This window comes from Amblyraja radiata, chromosome 2 (genome assembly GCF_010909765.2).
Source record: "Amblyraja radiata isolate CabotCenter1 chromosome 2, sAmbRad1.1.pri, whole genome shotgun sequence".
Taxonomy (NCBI): Eukaryota; Metazoa; Chordata; class Chondrichthyes; order Rajiformes; family Rajidae; genus Amblyraja; species Amblyraja radiata.
Genome location: NC_045957.1, coordinates 9,942,656 through 9,956,969, shown reverse-complemented (window position 1 = coordinate 9,956,969; position 14,314 = coordinate 9,942,656). Strand labels below are relative to the sequence as shown.

The 14,314-nt window shown below is 46.4% G+C and overlaps 1 protein-coding gene across 2 annotated transcripts in view; it reads left to right on the top strand.

The window, feature by feature from the left end:
• nrp1 (neuropilin 1) overlaps window positions 1-14,314 on the top strand; it is a 265,706-nt gene that overhangs the window by 57,546 nt on the left and 193,846 nt on the right. For both annotated transcript variants that reach the window (XM_033042001.1, XM_033041992.1), the window contains exon 4: window positions 6,715-6,896. In XM_033042001.1, the coding sequence (XP_032897892.1) occupies window positions 6,715-6,896 (182 nt within the window). The remainder of the gene's footprint in view (window positions 1-6,714; window positions 6,897-14,314) is intronic.

Below are 14,314 nucleotides of genomic sequence, written 5' to 3'. Positions count from 1 at the left end.
GCAGACACAATACAGATCGCAGCAATATGCTGTGACTTTTTCAATAGTTGACGATGCTCTGAGGCACAAAGTCGATCAGATCAGATAGTAGTAGTGTGCTAGTTAGCTATTATTTTCTGCTGCTATATCAGGCATTTCACTCTGGTCTCTACATATTGCAATTCCTTCTGCCAATACGCAAGAGTAATTGCCGAGAGCTGTTAGTATGTGACTGGAAAAGCGTCAGCCTCATATTTACACCCTATTTCTATTAAACGGCAAAAGTCACCTCTTCCTTGATGTATACTTTGGAATAGTTAAGTTTCTGTTTCTGGCAAGCTGCTCCCCACCACCAGCAGTGCATCTCAGGAATTTGGACAGCCCTCTCAGAATTCTCTTTCAATGAACATTGCAAGTGTTCTCAAATATCACCGACACACTCTCAGCAGGCACGGCAGAATTCCTAGGGTTCAGTTTTACAAGTAAGCGTATATGTGCAACAAACACACAAATAAACCTCTCCTTTCATTGTATCGACGAGTGTACAAAGATGCAAGCATGCGTAAATGAATACATGTTTAGGTTTGAAGAAGGGTCTCGATCTGAAAAGTCACCCATTCCTTCTCTCCAGAGATGTTGCCTGTCCAGCTGAGTTTTACTCCAGCATTTTGCGTCTACCTTCGATTTAAACCAGCATCTGCAATTCTTTCCTATACATTTTTAAGGTGACCTTCAGAGAGCATGGTCCTTGTAAAATATTGTTTTAGTTTCATTTTGGAGATATAGGCTCTTCAGGCCAACGAATCCGCACCGACCAGCGATCACTCCACATTAACACCATCGTACACTAGGGACAATGTTTTACATTAATACCAAGCCAAGTAACCTACAAACATGTACGTCTTTGGAGTGTGGGAGGAAACCAAAGTTCTCGGTGAAAACACACGCAGGTCACAGGAAGAACGTACAAATTCTGTACAAACAAGCACCCGTAGCCAGGATCAAACCCGGGTCTGGCGCTATTAGCGCTGTTGGGCAGCAACTCTACCGATGCGCCACCGTGCCGTCTAATTTTAATTATTTCATTTCTTTACTGGCATCAAGAAACAGATATTGAGATGCTCACAAACGTTCTTGAGCTAATGCATCAAAAGTTAGTAGTTACACAAACAAACGACATCGGTAAATTACCACATCTATAGGAAAATGGCTCACAATTTATAATTAACAGGTGGCACAGTGGTGTATCGGTAGAGTTGCAGCCTTACAGCGCCAGAGACCCGGGTTCGATCCTCACTACCGGTGCTGTCTCTACGGAGTTTGTACGTTCTCCCCATGACCAGCGCAGGTTCTCTCCGGGTGCTCTGGTTTCCTCCAACACTACAGGTTTGCAGGCTAATTGGCTTTGGTAAAATAGTAAATTCACCCGAGTGTGTGTCGGATAGTGTTAGTGTGCGGGGGGGATCGTTGGTCGGCGTGGTCTACTTGGGCCGAATGGCCTGTTTCCGCACAGTATCTCTAAACCAAACTGAACATTGGGTGACAGGGAACCAGCGAACATGGAGAGTGATGAAATAGGATGGTGTGAACCAGAAGGTGGGCAGCAGAGAGGGACGTCCAGAAGACGCCACGTCTGAGGATGACTTGGGCATGGTTGTGGTTTTCAGCAGTAGATGATCATCGGCAGGAGCAGTGATGGTGATGCTATGCATGGCTGAAGAAGGTCTTCTCAATCAATTCTAAAGAAGGTCCATGGAAAATGTTGTCGCCTGGGGCTATTTGCTCTGGCCTTTGATGTTTGGTGTATGACCCAACCATAAATGCAGGGCTTTCATCTGTATTAAAATAGACAACTCCTGGCAAGTGTCTGCTTAATAAAAGCAAGCAGGAATTTGAATAGCAGGAGGCCATTCAGCCTCTTGAGCCCAGTCCACCATTCAATAAGATTGTGACCATTTTTACTGCACTGGGCCTGTACTCGCCGGAGTTTAGAAGGTTGAGGGGGGACCTCATTGAAACTTACAGAATAATGTAAGGCATAGATAGATGTTTCCACTGGTGGGAGAGTTCAGGACCAGAGGTCATGGCTTCAGAATTAAAGGGCGCTCTTTTAGAAAGGAGGTGAGGAGGAACCTCTTTAGTCAGAGATTAGTTACCGTATTTCCCAGCAATGAAGACGCACCTGCATCAAAGACGCACCCCCATTTTGAGTTGCTAAATTTTGAAAAAAGGCTGACGGGACATAGAATTTCACACGCTCAGAAAAATTAAAAAATTAAAAATTAAATTAAGGAAAGTAACAATTCAATTTGCCCAAGGCTTCAAGATCTCTTCCATTCTGAATGACTGAATGGGTGGGGGGTGGAGGGTGACGGCAAGTGGAGAGATGGGGGGGGAAACAGGAGTACAAGTTGAATCAGTTGTGGTCTTATTGAATGACAATACTAGTTCAAGAGACCAATTGAGGTTACGAGCGCTGACACAGGAGTAAGCTGCACCGCCCGCAGTCCTGTTATCCATCTCCCGCTGACCCGCTCCGCTCTATGATCTTTGCTCTTGAGCTAACAAGTCCATCATCGGCTCTGACCTTCCTTCCATCGAGGGGATTTATCGCAGTCACAGCCTCAAAAAGGCTGGCAGTATCATCAAAGACCCACACCATCCTGGCCACACACTCATCTCCCTGCTACCTTCAGGTAGAAGGTACAGGAGCCTGAAGACTGCAACAACCAGGTTCAGGAATAGCTACTTCCCCACAGCCATCAGGCTATTAAACCTGGCTCGGACAAAACTCTGATTATTAGCAACCACTTTCTGTTATTTGCACTACCAGTTTATTTATTCATGTGTGTATATATTTATATCATGGTATATGGACACATTTATCTGTTTTGTAGTAAATGCCGACTATTTTCTGTGTGCTTACGCAAAGCAAGAATTTCATTGTCCTATACAGGGACACATGACAATAAACTCACTTGAACTTGTACTTGGTCTCCTCACTGTCCCGTCTCCGAGCCAGGTCAAAAATAGGGATAACGAGAATTTCAAACCTAATACCAACTGCTTTTGTGCGCATCTGTTGACAAGGCATCAGTTTTCTCTGTTATTCTCACTTGACCGACAACCACCACACACCTCCAAAGCCTGCGTGCCACGGGACTGGCTGTAGCGCCCAGGTCGGCTGGCTTGCCCCAGGTCTGGCTGTGACACCCAGGTCGGCTGCGTGTCCCGCGAATGGCTGCAGTTCACAGGTCAGCTCGCTTGGGTTAGTTTGAGTTCGGGTTACGGGCCGGATCGGGGCCGTAGGATGCTGACCCCTGTGTTAGGCCTCATTGTGTCCCCCCCACCCCCCCCCCCCCCCCCACATGTTTTAAAAGCGATTTGGCCCAAGTCTATCTTTCTTGGCTAACAATCTAGCCTTCGGCCTCCATGACGCAGATACATTTTTGGGCCTTATTTTAGGGAAAAAAATAGCGTCTTCATTGCCGGGAAATACGGAATTCTGTGGAACTTGTTGCCACAGAGCGCTGTAGAGGCAAGTCAGCGGATATTGTTAATGCAGAGATTCGTGATTAGAACAGGTGTCAAGAGTTATGGGGAGAAGTCAGGAAAATGGGATTAGGATGCAGAGATCAGCCATGATTGAATGGCGGAGTAGATTCGATGGGCTGAATGGCCTAATCCTAATCATATAATTTGTGAACTTGTGCCCGATCTGATCTTTTAGCCTCACCATTTTCTGACTGGTCCCTTTGACTCTTGGCGTTACACCAAAAAAATTCCATCTCGTCCTGGAGTAAACTTAATAACTGAGCATTCCCAGCACTCTGCGATAGAGGTTTACGACAATTAATAACTCTTGGAAAAAATGAATTTCTCGTCATATCAGTTTTAAGTGACTGACTCGTGGTTCTGAGACTATACATGGATAGTATAGTCTCCACCAGGGGAAATATCCTTATATACCCTCCCAAACTCTTCAAGAATCATGTGCACATGACAATAAACTCAACTCAAAGCCTGTAGGAAGGAACCAAGAGCGGAACTCGCTATCAAAACATGGAGGGGACGGGGGACACAAATATTTTTGGCGGCCTCACGCGCGCGCGCGCGCACACACACACACACACACACACACGCACGCACGCACGCACGCACGCACGCACACACACGCACGTGCGCGGCTTCGGAGGCTCCATCCAGCGCTAAAAACGGAGATTTTAAAATCGGGATCACAAAAACTTGGGGGGGATGTCCCCCACCTCTCAAAACATGGGGGGGGCACATGTCCTCCCCCGGCCTCCCCGGGTTTTCCGCCCGCTGGGTTACACCGAAGATAGACACAAAGTCCTGAAGTGACTCAGCGGGACGGGCAGCATCTCTGGAAAGAAGGAGTGGGAGGCGTTTCGGTTCGAGATCTTTTTCAGACTGGGTCCCCTTCCTCTTGGATTCGCCCGGACGGCAATCTTCCCTCTGTAGATCTTTTTATTTCTAACTGCTGGCGTGACATCAACTGTCTCAACCTTGCAACTCTCCTCACCTACTGTAACCTAACCAGTCTGAAGAAGGGTCTCGCAACCCAAAACATCCCCCATTCCTTCTCTCCAGCGATGCTGCCTGTCCCCGCTGAGTTACTCCAGCTTTTTGTGACTCTCTTCGGTTGAAACCAGTTCCTTCCTTCACACTGCGCGTTTCAATGGCCCCCTTATGCGTTTAAACTTCAGAGAGGATAGACCCATTGGGTTGAATGTTTCTTCATTCAACTTTCCTATTCATACCTGGAACCAATCTAGTGAACCTATAATAGACACAAAATGCTGGAGTAACTCAGTAGGACAGGCAACATCTCTGCGGAGAAGGAATGGGTGATGTTTCGGGTCGAGACATCACCCATGTAATATATGGTGTTGGTCTTACCAGAACACCATATATTGGTATAAAGCAGGGGTGGGGAACCTTTTCATGTTGGAATGCCCGATTGAGTTAGCTGTGATCTAATAAGGCCGCTTCCAAGAAACTTCAATTAGACATTCGAAATGTACATTATTTTGTTAAAATAGCCCTCGTGACTTACTAATGTTTTAATTCTGGCCGTGAGTTGGGGAGGATCATTTCGTTGAATCTTCTTTTACTCTTTGGTATTTTCAATACGTTAATTTTAAGATAAAAATAAAAATAATAAAAGATGAACAAAAACATATTAATAATAATAAAAGGATTTGTTCTACAAAATTTGGATTCATTCAAAAGGCCGCACTTAATGGCTTAGAGGCTTAAGGCCCACAGGTTCCCCACCCCTGGTATAAAGGATTTAAGAAAGGTCTGAAGAAGGGTTTCGGCCCGAAACGTTGCCTTTTTCCTTCGCTCCATAGATGCTGCTGCACCCGTTGAGTTTCTCCAGCTTTTTTATGCACCTGGTATAAAGGATATCTTTCTCAAGTACCCCCATTACAATCAAGATCATCCATACATTTGTTGCCTTAATACCTACTTCTCCTCTACACCTGTGGACACCTCTGGACAATAGTTCAAAGTCCCTGCCCAATTGCTATGATACCCAATCCCACAGATACTGCCTAACTCAGCACAGATGGAGGACAATGTTGCAACAAACCTGGCCCACGGATCAGTACCAACTGCAATTTCCCTGCAGGAATGTATGTCCATATGGATGCGGAAGATACTGGATAGGATTTTATTTTATACTGTTTCTTTCATCTCAGGAATTCAGGAGAGAACTCAGGAATTCAGAGGATAGTTTACGCTCACTCATGCAGAGAAACCTTTGCTTCCTGGCACAGATCCTTCTTAGACACAAAATGCTGGAGGAACTCAGCGGGACAGGCAGCATCTCTGGAGAGGAGGAATGGGTGACGTTTCAGGTCAAGACCCTTCTTCAAGAGATCAAGATCAAGAAGAAGGGGAAGGAATGGGTGATGTTTCGGTTCAAGACCCTTCTTCTGGGGTCTCGACCCGAAACTTCACCCATTCCTCCTCTCCAGCAATGCTGCCTGCCCAGCTGAGTTCCTCCGGCATTTTGTGTCTATCTTTGGTTTAAACCAGCAGCTGCAGTTCCTTCCCACAGTCTGAAGAAGGGTCTCAACCCAAAACGTTGCCTATTCCCTTTGCTCCATAGATGCTGCCTCACTCGCTGAGTTTCTCCAGCATTTTTGTCTACCTCCTTCCTACACTCCTTTTGCATTCACCTTGGAGCAGTTTCTTTTCCCACATTCCCATGGGATTAGCTCCGTCAGATAGCTAATGTGGCATAAAATTGAAGATGATAAAGGTAGTTGAATATGTTTTTTTTAATAATTTTATTTATTAGAAGTACATTACATTAATACAAGCCAAATATAACTTATTACATTTCTTGTACCACTTCATTTTTTAAGCTCTAAAAAGAGAAAAAAGTAAAGAAAGTGAGAAAGAGCCGCGATTGAAAAAGTGATCAAGAAAAAAGACCCATTACGCGCAGAGTTAGAGAAAAAAGATAAGAAATAGGGCGTAGAAAATAAAAAAGAGAAAATGAAACAAAAGCTCTATTAAGAAGACAGAGCAGAAAGGGATATACCAACTTCGTATTTTTCATCCCCCCCTTACCAGATCCTGAAACCATTTCTTTTCAGAGTACTGTTGCACCTTATACTTGTAGTAAGTCGATAAATGCAGACCACATTGAATATGTTGACGGCAGATATCCTGTATTGAGTTTCTCGTGTCTTTCCTCAGGTACGATTATGTGGAGGTACGTGATGGTGGGGACAAGAAGGCAGCGTTGCTGGGGAAATTCTGCGGGAAAATAGCGCCTGCACCACAGATCTCCACGGGACCTCTGCTTTTCGTAAAGTTTGTGTCCGACTATGAAACGCATGGAGCTGGCTTCTCCATTCGCTACGAAATTTTAAAAACAGGTTGGTGGCTTTGACTTTTACTGCACTGTTCCCCCCGCCTTCCCGAAGTATGAGAGTTGTGTCAATCGGCTGAAAGAATCAAAGTTTTACCTGAGCAGGGAGGAGCTGCGGATGCTGGTTTAAACCCGAAGATAGACACAAAATAGTTGGAGTAACTCAGCAGGTTAGACAACATCCCTGGAGAAAAGGGATAGGTGACGTTTCGGGTCAAGACCCTTCCTTAGACCCGAAAAACATCACCTATTCCTTATCTCCAGAGACGCTGTCTCACCCACCGAGTTACTCCAGCTTTTTGTGTCTATCCAAAGTTGTACATGATATGTACTGTCCTTAAAGTGTTAAACATTTTGCTGTAAATGCACTGTTTTTCCCTGTTGAATTATAATTGTCTCCATGTAACGAGCTTACACTTACACTGACAAAGGTAGTATTGAAATGTAGCAAAATGTATAGGTGAAGATCATGCCTTACTGTTCAATCAGTATCAGTTTAGTTTATTGTCACGTGTACCGAGGTACAGTGGAAAGCTTTTGTTGCGTGCTACCCAGACGGCAGAAAGACAATACATGACGATTATCGAGCCATTTACAGTGTATAGTTATAAGATAAGGAAACGTATGGTGCAAGGTAAACCCAGCAAAGATAGTCTGAGGTTCACCAAAGAGGTATTTCAGAACTGCTCTCTGGATGTGGTAGGATGATTCAGTTGCCTGAATCTGGAGGTGTGCGTTTTCACACTTCTGTACCGTTTGCCTGATGGGAGAGGGGAGAAGAGGGAGTGGCCAGGGTGCGACTCGTCCTTGATTATGCTGCTGGCCTTGGCGAGAAGTCCTTCGTCTTTAAATTGTGCCCATCCTCGGCTTGCTCAGCGGTGAGGCAACGACAAAGGAAGAATGAGATGAAAATACTTTTAATGGTCCTTTTACTAGAGCCGAGGAACCACATCTTTTTCTCATTCACACAACATCTGTGATTGATCAGAATTACCAGAGGAAAGTTTACGGCCACTCATGCATGGAAACCTTTGCTTCTTGGCACAGTTCCTTCTTACTTTTGCATTCACCTTGGAGTAGCCTCTCTTCTCATATTCCCCTTGGAATTAGCTCGATGGAACATGGTTTACATTTAAAAAGGCACTGAAAGTATACCATCAAACTTTTTCACCTGCCTTATTTTCAAGGGGAACATGTATGTCGAATGCACACAAACTAATCACCAGACAACCGGTAGGCAGTAATGACTTGCTGGGAACTCATATTTTGGTCACCAATTTCTATCACATACCAGGACACTCAGCTAGACTGACAATAGACAATAGTCAATAGAAAATAGGTGCAGGAGTAGGCCATTCGGCCCTTCAAGCCAGCACCGCCATTCAATGTGATCTTGGCTGATCATCCCCAATCAGTACCCCGTTCCTGCCTTCTCCCCATATCCCCTGACTCCGCTATCTTTCAGAGCCCTATCAAGCTCTCTCTTGAAAGTATCCAGAGAACTGGCCTCCAGCGCCCTCTGAGGCAGAGAATTCCACAGACTCACAACTCTCTGTGAGAAAAAGTGTTTCCTTGTCTCCGTTCTAAATGGCTTATCCCTTATTCTTAAACTGTGGCCCCTGGTTCTGGACTCCCCCAACATCGGGAACATGTTTCCTGCCCCTAGCGTGTCCAAACCCTTAACAATCTTATATGTTTCAATAAAATATCCTCTCATCCTTCTAAACTCCAGAGTGTACAAGCCCAGCTGCTCCATTCTCAGAACTATTCAGAATAGCCGCAAGTCATAGAGTAATCGAGTGAGACAGTGTGGAAACAGGCCCAACTTGCCCACACCAGCCAACATGTCCCAGTTACACTAGCCCACCTGCCTGCGCTTGGTCCATACCGCGGTCCACTTCTACAGCGGGCGCGGCGGCGACTTACCATCAGGAGCGGGGTCTCTCGCCGGGGACCCCTGGAGGGGAGCTTCGACTGCCGGCCCTGCGGTCTGCGGTGCTTCTGGCTGCGGCGCGGCGGGGACTTTAAATCTTCGACCGCCGGCCTGCGGCCTACACCAACCTGAAGCCGCGGTCTCCGGTGGGGAAGAGCCGACTCTGGACTTACCTGGACTTTTACCTGTCTGTACATCTGGACGCCCGCAGCGGTGGCTGGGGAGGGTTGAGGTCCCGACCACGGGGGGGAAATGGAGGAGGACTGGCCAAATTTTGTGCCTTCCACCACAGTGATGAATGCTGTGGTGGATGTTTGTGTTAAATTTATTGTGTGTTTTTGAGTGTTCCTTATCATTGTACCGCTGCTGGCAAATTCATTTCACTTGCACTTTATGTGCAATGTGACGAATAAATCTGATTGTTGGTGTTGTTGATTGTTGTTGTTGTTGTTGTTGTTGTTGTTGTTGTTGTTGTTGTTGTTGTTGTTGTTGTTGTTGTTGTTGTTGTTGTTGTTGTTGTTGTTGTTGTTGTTGTTGTTGTTGTCCAAACCTGTCCTATCCATGTATCTGTCTAACTGTATCTGTCCCAGCCTCAACTACCTCCTCTAGCGAATAAATCTGATTGTTGGTGTTGTTGATTGTTGTTGTTGTTGTTGTTGTTGTTGTTGTTGTTGTTGTTGTTGTTGTTGTTGTTGTCCAAACCTGTCCTATCCATGTATCTGTCTAACTGTATCTGTCCCAGCCTCAACTACCTCCTCTAGCGGCTTGTTCCATACACCCACCACCCTTTGTGTGAAAAAGTTACCCTTTTCTTATAGAAACTTACAAAATTCTTAAGGGGTTGGACAGGCTAGATGCAGGAAGATTGCTCCCGATGTTGGGGAAGTCCAGGACAAGGGGTCACAGCTTAAGGATAAGGGGGAAATCCTTTAAAACCGAGATGAGAAGAACTTTTTTCACACAGAGAGTGGTGAATCTCTGGAACTCCCTGCCACAGAGGGTAGTCGAGACCAGTTCATTGGCTATATTTAAGAGGGAGTTAGATGTGGCCCTTGTGGCTAAGGGGATCAGAGGGTATGGAGAGAAGGCAGGTACAGGATACTGAGTTGGATGATCAGCCATGATCATATTGAATGGCGGTGCAGGCTCGAAGGGCCGAATGGCCTACTCCTGCACCTAATTTCTATGTTTCTATGTTTCTATGTTTCCCCTTCACCTTAAACCCTTAACTCTAAATCCTCTGGTCCTCGATTCACCTAGTCTGGGCAAGAGACTCTGTGCATCTACACGATCTATTCCTCTCATGATTTTTATACCCCTCTATAAGACCAAGAGTTCAGAGTTGCGTCATGCTGTAATCCTGCCAGAAGTGAGAATGAGTAAGATGAAACCAAATCTTTCCATATGATTTTCTTAAGCACCAGGCTCTTCAAATGTGCTTCACAGTGGTGCTGAAACCTGGTCCTCTGGACCTCAGGGTGAGCACATCACAGCCTGCCTCCCGTGGAGAGATTGAAGCAATTGCTTTCAGTAGAGATCTTGTCCGTCAAGAGGCGCAACCTCCCCAGTGCTGAATTAACTTTAAGCTCCATGCTTTTTGTGTCCTGCAGTTTCTCATAAACAGATGCATAATCCAACATGGTCAATGGTAAAAAATGTTGCCTGTCTTGTTGCTCTACTACTATGGCAATGAGTTCCTGCAAGTATGCAATTATACCTCCCGCGTAAAACTCCTGCTGTCAGAGATGGCTTAATGACTTTAATTCCAGGACATTTATAGGACAAGGCTCTAAGAACTGAATTTAGTGCAGCAATATTTTAATAGTTGGCCTAATAGCATCATTTGGATAAAAGCTCTGTTTTGGTTACCATGGTGGTGGCCCCTGAAGAGGCCTGTACAGAACTGCTTGCAACAGTTCATTGAAAACGATGATGTAAAGACCTCTTTTATTGCTTCATATGAATTAGCTCGCTGGCTTGGATGCTCGCTGACGGTGCATGCTTTCATGTTGTCTATTCCCTGGCTGAGAAGTCAGTAGTTTCATCATCAATTTGAATAACACAGAAGTCAAAAGGGGATAATGCCAGGGTCACAAACGTTTGTCAGTGGGCGGTGCAGTGGTGGAGTTGAGGGCAGCAGGGCGTTGCAGCTGGTAGAGTTGCTGCCTCACAGCTCCACAGCTCCCCGCTACAATCCTGACCTCGGGTGTTGCCTGTTCCTTCTGAGACCGCATGCGTTTCTTTTTCTGCGAGGAAATGGGCAGTATTTGTCACCCATTCACTGTTACGGCACGGTGGCGCAGCTACTTGCAGTTACTTGCAGCGCCGGAGACCCGGGTTCGATCCCGACCGGGGTACTGTCTGTACGCACAGTGTACGTTCTGTACCCGTAACCGCCTGGGTTTTCTCCGAGATCTTTGGTTTCCTCCCACAGTCCAAAGACGCACAGGTTTGTAGGTTCACAAAAATGCTGGAGAAACTCAGCGGGTGCAGCAGCATCTATGGAGTGAAGGAGCGAAAAAAATAGGCAACGTTTCGGGCTGAAACCCTTCTTCAGGTTTCGGCCCGAAACGTTGCCTATTTCCTTCGCTCCATAGATGCTGCTGCACCCGCTGAGTTTCTCCAGCATTTTTGTGTACCTTCGATTTTCCAGCATCTGCAGTTCCTTCTTAAACAGGTTTGTAGGTTAATTGGCTTGGTGTAAATGTAAACTTGTCCCTAGTGTGTGGGATAATGTTAATGTGCGGGGATCGCTGGTCGGTGCGCGCGGACTCGGTGGGCCGAAGGGCCTGTTTCCGTGCTGTATCTCTAAACTAAATTAAATGAAAGGTGCAAATTTATAGGTTATTGGCAGCTGGAACTTGTCCCTTGTGTGTCGGTAAGTGCCAGAATCTGAAGGGAATTTATGAGAATTTGGGGAGGAGAATAAAATGGGATTAGTGTAGGATTAGTGTAAATAGGGTAAATTGTCAGCACATACTTGATGGCCCCAAAACGGTCTGTTTTCATGCGGTATGAGGAATACTTTAATTTTAACTCGAAATTTGACTACGAGACAATTTAGTTTAGTTTAGTTTATTGATACAGGGTGGAACTAGGCCCTTCGGCCCACTGAGCCCACACCGACCAGCGATCCCCGCACATTAACACTATCCTACGCACACTAGGGAAAATTTACATTTATAGAAAGCCAATTAACCTACAAACCTGTACGTCTATGGAGTGTGGGAGGAAACCGAAGTTCTGAGAGTAAGCCCATGCAGGTCACGGGGAGAACGTACAAGCTGTGTACGGACGAGCGCCCGTCGTCAGGATTGAACCCGGGTATCTGGCGCTGTAAGCGCCGTGAGGCAGCAACTCTGCCGCTGGGCCACCGTGCCAATTGTTGACATTGAAATAGATTTAAACCCTGAGATCTGAAACAAAACAACCTCTGGATATCAAACTAGGGGCCATGAACTCGTCTGAATTATGGCACTTGAACTGATGAGAAGCAGGCCAGCTTTTCAGTCACTGCATCTTTTCTTCTTAATGTTCCAATGAAATGCCTGAGGCATGAAGGAACTAAGAGACCTGCAATAGACACAAAATGCTGGATTGACTCAGTGGGACAGGCGGCAGCTCTGGATAGAAGGAATGGGTGACGTTTCGGGTCGAGACCCTTCTTCAGACCTGCATTCCTTTTTGTGTCCTCCACCTCTCTCAAGATACCACATCCAGTGAAATAAAAACACCAAGTTCAGTAAAGGTAGACAAAAGTGCTGGAGAAACTCAGTGGGTGAGGCAGCATCTAGGGAGCGAAGGAAATAGGCAACGTTTCGGCCCGAAACGTTGCCTATTTCCTTCGCTCCCTAGATGCTGCCTCACCCGCTGAGTTTCTCCAGCACTTTTGTCTACCTTCGATTTTCCTGCATCTGCAGTTCCTTCTTAAACAAGTACAGTAAACCCTGGTTATAACGGAGCACTGTGCGGGAAATGGTGTCTGTTGATGCCGATTGTCCACTCTAACCGAGTAAGGGATTGCCGAGTTGTGGAGTATCATTGTATAAGTAACAGAAAGGAAGAACTGTAATTGCTGGCTAATACACAGAAGGTCATGAAGTACTGGAGTAACTCAGCTATTCAGGCAGGATCTCTGGAGAACGTGGATTGGTGAGGTTTCGGGTTGAGATTCTTTTTCAGACTTTTGGTGTGGAATTGGCCCTGGAATCCAGATAGGGTTGCCAACTGTCCCGTATTAGCCGGGACATCCTGTATATTAGGATTGTCCCATGGGACTTCCCTTGTCCCGTATTTGACTGCTACTACTCGGGTCGAGGGGACTGTCGGGTCGGAGTGCCGCATCCGGCCCCGCCTCACCCGTCCCGACGTAGTGCAGCAGCTGCAGTGCCTCACCCATGGCCCCCCCGGCCAGCTGTCTGACCTTCGTACCTTCGCTTACCGCCGACACCAGTTGATATGCGTTTTGACATTTTCGTTGATCACAGAATTTCTGACGACAGAGCGTGAGAAATTTAGCCAAATGCGTGCTTCTCACGCTCAATGCGTGAGAGTTGGCAGCCCTGCATCATGTCTGCTCCGCCATTCAATCATGGCAGATCTATCTCTCCCTCCTAACCCCATTCTCCCGCCTTCTCCCGATAATTTAGGAGATTGAGAGGGGATCTTATAGAAACTTACAAAATTCTTAAGGGGTTGGACAGGCTAGATGCAGGAAGATTGCTCCCGATGTTGGGGAAGTCCAGGACAAGGGGTCACAGCTTAAGGATAAGGGGGAAATCCTTTAAAACCGAGATGAGAAGAACTTTTTTCACACAGAGAGTGGTGAATCTCTGGAACTCCCTGCCACAGAGGGTAGTCGAGGCCAGTTCATTGGCTATATTTAAGAGGGAGTTAGATGTGGCCCTTGTGGCTAAGGGGATCAGAGGGTATGGAGAGAAAGCAGGTACGGGATACTGAGTTGGATGATCAGCCATGATCATATTGAATGGCGGTGCAGGCTCGAAGGGCCGAATGGCCTACTCCTGCACCTAATTTCTATGTTTCTATGTTTCTATGTTAACCTCTGGCACCTGTACGAGGGTTGGCAGTGTGGGCAGGGAGTATTGCTAGCAACCAGGCCTGAAAACGACCAGGAGTGACGGTGCAGGCCTGGGATATTGTCGGCAGCTCAGCCTGGAAGTAACCGGTAGCAGAGTGGGCCGGGGGTATTGCCAGCAGCCAGGCCCGGCGGTGAAGGTCAGTAAGCCCGTCCACTCTAATCACAATCCCTTATAAAGAGGTCCATTATATGGAGGACTTACTGTACTGGGAATACTCAGTATCAACCTCATCAACCTGAAAGCCCAGCTCAGTTTGTCCCTCCACACCCGCCTGCCAGCTATTTCCAGCATTCTCCGTTTTATTACAGATTTGCCACGTCTGCTGCATTTTCTACCAGACTGCACCCGTTAAACTGTGTCGACAGGCACGACAGATATATTCACAAAATG